General features: G+C 47.3%; 1 protein-coding gene across 3 annotated transcripts in view; it reads right to left on the reverse strand.

The window, feature by feature from the left end:
* cfap65 (cilia and flagella associated protein 65) overlaps positions 1-7,500 on the reverse strand; it is a 32,539-nt gene that overhangs the window by 8,350 nt on the left and 16,689 nt on the right. For all 3 annotated transcript variants that reach the window (XM_048239005.1, XM_048239006.1, XM_048239004.1), the window contains exons 15-21: positions 6,610-6,775; positions 5,547-5,675; positions 4,969-5,182; positions 3,640-3,768; positions 3,077-3,253; positions 2,542-2,608; positions 1,673-1,783 (exon numbers count right to left, since the gene is read on the reverse strand). In XM_048239005.1, coding sequence (XP_048094962.1) covers positions 1,673-1,783; positions 2,542-2,608; positions 3,077-3,253; positions 3,640-3,768; positions 4,969-5,182; positions 5,547-5,675; positions 6,610-6,775 — 993 coding nt within the window. The remainder of the gene's footprint in view (positions 1-1,672; positions 1,784-2,541; positions 2,609-3,076; positions 3,254-3,639; positions 3,769-4,968; positions 5,183-5,546; positions 5,676-6,609; positions 6,776-7,500) is intronic.

Genomic DNA, 7,500 nt, shown 5'->3' on the forward strand with positions numbered 1-7,500 from the left:
TCGTGTCTTCCGCTGACAAAATACATAGTTCGCCACACAGATAGAACTTGACAGTTTCAGGTGTTGCGTGGCAACGTCTTACTAGCTTACTTTCCCTTTCAATGAAATTCCATTGCAATAAGCGAACAGGACGTTAATCAACCCGTTGCCATTGACAGCAGTGATTATATACTTTGCCGGTGATTATATAGATTTATTACACTGCTTGGTTGAATTTCCCATTGTCCTACGTAATTTAGAACCACCATTAACCGTATGTTTACATATTTGCACACCTATGAAGTAGATCCATTTTTTTGGCCGTATCACATTTGTATATTAATTCGCCGAACTCGTTGTTAAGTTTAAATGAACTGTCACGTTGCATTCGAGCTGTAAAATGCAGACGTTCAGAACATAGTAAAATTCAGCTAAAGTTCATCAGAATCTTGGGATACGCCCGCTTCACAACGAGAGAGATAGAACTAACGACTGGCCTTTGGCCGTAGCAACCATCCATTTAGAACTAGTAACGGCAGTTTGTCCTGCAAGTTGAGAAATTAGTTGATATGTGTCGGAAGAAATTAGCTCTACAAACAAGACAGTTTTAGCGATTAAAACGTTTAAATTGTAACAGGAAATGAACACAACGCAAGTGGCAACAGTGGAATAAGCGGGATAATGTTCTCCACGGTGGTCTGTTCACAGAAATTAATGCACTTACTTCCGCTTCGCGTCGGGGCCGTTTTACAACCTCGACCGTGCATTAACTTCTGTGAACAGACCACCGTGTCGTCCATTATCCCTTACTTATTATACGGCTCTTCACAATGATAGTAGAACGCTCCATTGACTTGAATGGGATTTCCCAACGTTCTACGGTAAAATGAATTCATGTAATTACCGCTGCAAACATATAACTACCGCTGTCAATGGCAACGGGTTTTATGCTGCTGATCATATCACTCCGCAAGTATTCCGGTCACTTCTTGCATTGGAACTTCATTAAAAAGTGAAAGCAGACGGTTAATCAGCTGTGTTCTAAAGAATGTTTGATTCAAGTTCAGCGTGTCAAACTATTTGTTTCTCAGCAAAAGCCACGACAAAACGGTAACAAATAAGTGTAAAGAGACATATCGTGGAGTTTATTTTTTTCGTTTTGGCAAGTAGCCGTATAATAAGCGGGATAATGTATAGAACGCTGGTCATTATGGGAAAATAAGTCCCTTCAGGGCGAAACAAGCCCTGTCGGGACTTATTTTCCCAATAATGACCTGCGTTCTATACATTATACCTTACTTAACATGGGCACGAACGTTGGGAAGGCCCATTCATGTGAATGGAACTTTCTGCAGCACTCTGAAGAGCCGTGTAATAATCAGCAAATATCTCTGTCAATTCATACAGATCTGTTACTCTGTTAGATCTGTAGCAGAGGGAGGCGAAAACCCATGACACTGACCATATATCTCTACACATACCCAATTTATAGGTAGGTGTCACAAATGTTTACTTTGTCTCATAGGCCTGTCAGTCACTACTACTACGGCAGAGATAAATATATCACCACACACAGTAGCAAATCTACATCAGCTGAATAAACTATGAAGGGGGGGTCATTAGGGCGTCAAATCATCAGCTGGCAACAGAAGCAAAGCCGTGCAGCATGAAGAGGGGTGGACTGAGCACAGACCTGTTTAGGGGGGTTGAAGCCTCCGATGACCACAGGGGCCAAGGTGTGTGTGCTGGAGGTGAAGTGGAGGTAGTGCTGGTCTCGCTCTACCGTAACTCCTAAAAAGTTCAGCTAAGTAGCACACACACACACACGCACACACACACACACACACACACACACACACACACACACACACATACACACACACACACATAACACACACACACACACACACACACACATTAGGAGTGCGCAGGGCACTGGTTTTAAAACACTCACAGTAGGTGTACCTGAACACGCTGAAAGCTCACTTAGCCTGAATCTTATTGAGGGGCAACACGCAAATTGGGACAATGAGCAAAAATGGACCAATGCTAATTGGGGCTGGGGCAGTGTAATGGCTCCACTGGGCTACATGTTGATGCTCATCAACCTGGACAAACTACACAGACCAAACTCAAATCTTGAGGAAGTGCTCATATCAGTCAATTCTCACAGACACCAGACAGACCGAGGTTGGGTTCACCCTACAAATTACTGGGTTTCTCAGACAGGTATTCGGGCAGATGCATTCAATTTCTCCAGAGAAATTCATGAGAGACTAGGCTGACAGAAGTGCTTTTGGGTTTGGGGTTCAGGGATTGGTGGTGTTGTGGTCTGCCCATGAAAACCCTTTCTAGGAAATGTATTGTATTAAATGTGAGTATATGAATTTCTGCTGGGACAATCCCAACTGTTGACTGGGAATTTTAAAGAGATTAGGATTTATTCTGAGAGACCGATAATCTTGTAATAAGTGGTGGTGGTGGTGGGGGAGTCTGTTTTTCATTTTTATTTTTTTTAGAGAAAGGGGCAGTGCGGGGTCAGGGCCAAGCTCTCTCTCTCACCAGGATCTCTCGGCCGTAGGAGAGCTTCAGCAACACAGGCAGGCGGTCAGTGCCGGCAAACTCATGTCTGCAGAGAAGACAAAACACTCACAGCACATACACACTCACACAGTGCAAGTACAAGACAGAATAGTTCAACAACGCCACATTATAAGACTCTGAGATTATGATGAGATTATCAGATTATGACACATTTAACAGCAGCAAGTAAATGCTTACAACTGAAAAAAAAAAAATGTTACAATTACATGTGTATAAAATGTTTTAACGTTTGCATTGTGACATTTTGATAGTGACAATTATAGGAGGATCTGATGACCTTAAAATCACAGGATAGACTAAGTGAAAATATAAACCACGGTACATTATCATTATCAATATCCTTACCATTATCAATATAATCATCATCACATTAAAGAAATACAAAGCACCTTGTATGCAGTGCCATGATACTATATGGAGATAATCCAGTTTGCGTGTGGGATTCTGTTTGGGTTAATTTGAAGTAACTGACCATGCAGTGTGCATGTCTGACCTGTAGGTGAACTGCACTGCCCTCTGCTGGCCTGGTGGTAAACTCCCGGAGCGCGGGGAGATGGAGAAGAGGCGGTTGTCCTGCACCCTCATGAGGTGCAGCTCCGTGGGGGTGAAGTCTCCGCTCTCTGCCCAGTACTCCAGCTCAATCTGCTGGTCCTCCGGGAGCAGGAAGCTCCTGAGGGGGAAATGACATCACAACACACTGCACATGAGGGGGAAATTACATCACAACACACACTGCTCGTGAGGTGGTCACTACGGAGAACGGGCATGTGCACACTTATTCATGTGGGATCTCCATATTGCTCACATACATAGATAAGTATGGTTGTTTTCATGCTAAAATATTTGTACACACTCACAGAGAGAGAGAGAGAGATAGAGTGAGAGAGAATGAGGGAGAAAGAAATGGATAGAAAGGGAGAGAGATGATGCAGCACAAGAGTACACAGAGAGACAGAGAGAGAAAATATTCAGAGACTTACAGTAGACACACCAGTGACTGCCAACTCTAAATGATTATTTAATCCACTATGGTTCTGATTCATTCCCATTCCTTACCATTGTACCGGGACACTGCCGGTGTTCTCAAACAGCAGGAGAATACAGGAGGCTTCTGAGCCCAGCGGAGCAGCTCCACAGTTAAAGTCCAACATGGACGACGTGAAGACAGATGGACAGTGCCTCAGACTGGAGGAGAGAGAGAGAGAGAGAGAGATGAGAAACATCAGATGTCTGTTAAAACATTAAATATAAATTATATATAAAGACATGATCAGAACAATGTTACACACAAGGGTCAGAGAAATGGGTTGGAGGAGAGAGGCTTATCATCTTTTACCTAACAAAGACTTAATTACAGTCAAATATATCACATTCCTCCATCAGGTTTGGCCTAATCCTTATCATAGCTACCATACCTGTGTCTGGTGGGCACCCTGTGGGTCGTACCTGTGTCGGGTGGGCACCCTGTGGGTCATACCTGTGTCTAGTGGGCACCCTGTGGGTCGTACCTGTGTCGGGTGGGCACCCTGTGGGTTGTACCTGTGTCTGGTGGGCACCCTGTGTCGGGTGGGCACCCTGTGGGTCGTACCTGTGTCTGGTGGGCACCCTGTGGGTTGTACCTGTGTCTGGTGGGCACCCTGTGGGTCGTACCTGTGTCGGGTGGGCAGGGCACCCTGTGGGTCATACCTGTGTCTAGTGGGCACCCTGTGGGTCGTACCTGTGTCGGTTGGGCACCCTGTGTCGGGTGGGCACCCTGTGGGTCGTATGGGCACCCTGTGTCGGTTGGGCACCCTGTGTCGGGTGGGCACCCTGTGGGTCGTACCTGTGTCTAGTGGGCACCCTGTGGGTCGTACCTGTGTCGGGTGGGCACCCTGTGGGTCATACCTGTGTCTATTGGGCACCCTGTGGGTTGTACCTGTGTCGGGTGGGCACCCTGTGGGTCATACCTGTGTCGGGTGGGCACCCTGTGGGTCGTACCTGTGTCGGTTAGGCACCCTGTGTCGGGTGGGCACCCTGTGGGTCGTACCTGTGTCGGGTCGGCACCCTGTGGGTCATACCTGTGTATAGTGGGCAACCTGTGGGTCATACCTGTGTATAGTGGGCACCCTGTGGGTCGTACCTGTGTCGGATGGGCACCCTGTGGGTCGTACCTGTGTCTAGTGGGCACCCTGTGGGTCGTACCTGTGTCGGGTGGGCACCCTGTGGGTCGTACCTGTGTCTTGTGGGCACCCTGTGGGTCATACCTGTGTCGGGTGGGCACCCTGTGGGTCGTACCTGTGTCGGTTGGGCACCCTGTGTCGGGTGGGCACCCTGTGGGTCATACCTGTGTCTAGTGGGCACCCTGTGGGTCGTACCTGTGTCGGGTGGGCACCCTGTGGGTCGTACCTGTGTCTGGTGGGCACCCTGTGGGTGAGCTCCAGGGGGCTGGGGTGGCGGCGCAGGCAGGTGTTGAGGGGCTCCAGGGAGAGGAGGCTCCACAGCTGCAGCTTGCTCAGGCCCTCAGCGGCACCGCTGCCCCGCGCGTCCGTCACCTCCAGCATGGGGAACACGCCCTGCCCACGCACCAGGCACAGCGGCTGGGCATCACCCATCGCACAGCCTGCAGCGGAGGAGCAGGAGCAGGGGGAGGATGAAGAGGAGGAGGAGAAGGAAGAGGAGGAGGAAGAGGAGGAGAAAGAGGAGGAAGAGGAGGAGGAGAAGGAAGAGGAAGATGAGGAAGAGGAGGAGGAGGAAGAGGGCAGTGTACAGCACTAAGCACACAGCATTTCCTATCTGGTCAAATTTACCTTACTGTTAAAATTAGATATACTTTCATCACCTTCACAAATGTGCATTTTTAAGTGAGTAACCGAGTGTAATTGTGCTTCTCTGTCTGTGTACTTTGCTGTAATTTACTTTTCCAGAGCTGAAGAATGTAAGTGTGTGTGTGTGTATACTGTATATGTTTATCTATGTAGCTCTACCATGAGCGTTGAGTGTGTGGTAGCTGAGGTCCCAGCAGTAGAGGGCTCGGCGGGGCAGAGTGACCGTGCAGCGCAGCAGGAGACGGGAGCGGGCCGGGACCACACCACTCTGGACATCCAACTCCAGAGCTGCAGCAGGAGAGAGAGAGAGAGAGAGAGAGAGAGAGAGAGAGAGAGAGAGACAGAGAGAGAGAGAGAGAGAGAGAGACAGACAGACAGAGAGAGAGAGGGAGAGACAGACAGAGAGAGAGAGAGAGAGAAAGAGAGAGGCAGAGACAGACAGACAGACAGAGAGAGAGAGAGAGAGAGAGAGAAAGAGACAGATATCGAGAGAGGAGATGAGTTGTAATTCGGACATACACAAGAAAGGGGCTTCCCACAGTGGCCAATTAACAACCAAATTACAACAATCAGCAGCCGCAAACATGCCGCATGTTGTACCAAATTACAACAATCAGCAGCCGCAAACATGCCACATGTTGTACCAAATTACAACAATCATACACACATGGCCGGCAGCAGCCGCAAACATGCCGCATGTTGTACCAAATTACAACAATCATACACAAATGGCCGGCAGCAGTCGCAAACATGCCGCATATTGTACCAAATTACAACAATCATACACAAATGGCCGGCAGCAGTCGCAAACATGCCACATGTTGTACCAAATTACAACAATCATACACAAATGGCCGGCAGCAGCCGCAAACATGCCGCATGTTGTACCCGGGATCCGTAAAGGCACTCCTTCATGACACAACATGCGCTGCCACAGAGGCCAATCAACAACTAATCCTACCTAAAACTACACAACAGGACCCCAGATCACCCACCAAGCCTACCTAAAACTACACAACAGAATGCTAGATCAACCACCAAGCCTACCTAAAACTACACAACAGAATGCTAGATCAACCACCAAGCCTACCTAAAACTACACAACAGGACCCCAGATCACCCACCAAGCCTACCTAAAACTACACAACAGAACGCTAGATACAACTATACACAATTGGCTGGCTGCAATTGCTGGCAGGCGGCACACCACTGTCATATTCACCCGAAGGGTCGTCATAAGCCTCTTCTGCAGAGCTGGGATCGGTGACGCTCTGCTGGACACTGATGGAGAAGCTGAGCGGGCAGCTGCCATTGTTGACCAAAGGGACCTCGAAGGACTTACAGCCACCCGCCAACAGCTCACCCAGATCCACCACAGCACTGCCAGCCTGGGGGACGACATAGAGAAACATAGAGCGGCTCTTTTCCTTCACTGTGTCTCACACACTCACATATCCACCAAACAGACCCACCCACCCACACACACACACACACACACACAGTTGTGTTCATAAGTTTACATACGCTGTACATACACATGCTAAAGTTAAATAAAAAGAGGAATAAAAAAATCATCTTTTGGAAATTGATCTTAATGCCTTAATTTTTAAAAAATGAGGAAAAATCCTACCTTTAAGGACACCAATTTTCTTTGTGAATGAATAATGTATCATAAATAAATAAATGTTCTTCCTTAAAATTCAGAGGCTCATAAGTATACATACCCCTATGTTAAATTCCCATAGAGGCAGGCAGATTTATTTTTAAAGGCCAGTTATTTCATGGATCCAGGATACTATGCATCCTGATAAAGTCCCCTTGGCCTTTGGAATTAAAATAGTCACACATCATCATATATCCTTCACAATACCTAGAGATTGGCATGGTTTTATTTCAGTTAGCCTAATAGCTGGTTTGATTTGCATTGAGAGATGATCTTATGGAAAGTACCCCATTTGTGAGATATGGTGAAGGCTATGTGATGATGTGGGGGTATTTCCTTAAAGCCCCATGGGCCAAGGAGACTTTATCAGGATGCATAGTATCCTGGATCCATGAAATAACTGGCCTTTAAAAATAAAAATCTGCCTGCCTCTATGGGGATTTAGAGTAC

Source organism: Alosa alosa, chromosome 3, assembly GCF_017589495.1.
Source record: "Alosa alosa isolate M-15738 ecotype Scorff River chromosome 3, AALO_Geno_1.1, whole genome shotgun sequence".
Lineage (NCBI taxonomy): Eukaryota > Metazoa > Chordata > Actinopteri > Clupeiformes > Clupeidae > Alosa > Alosa alosa.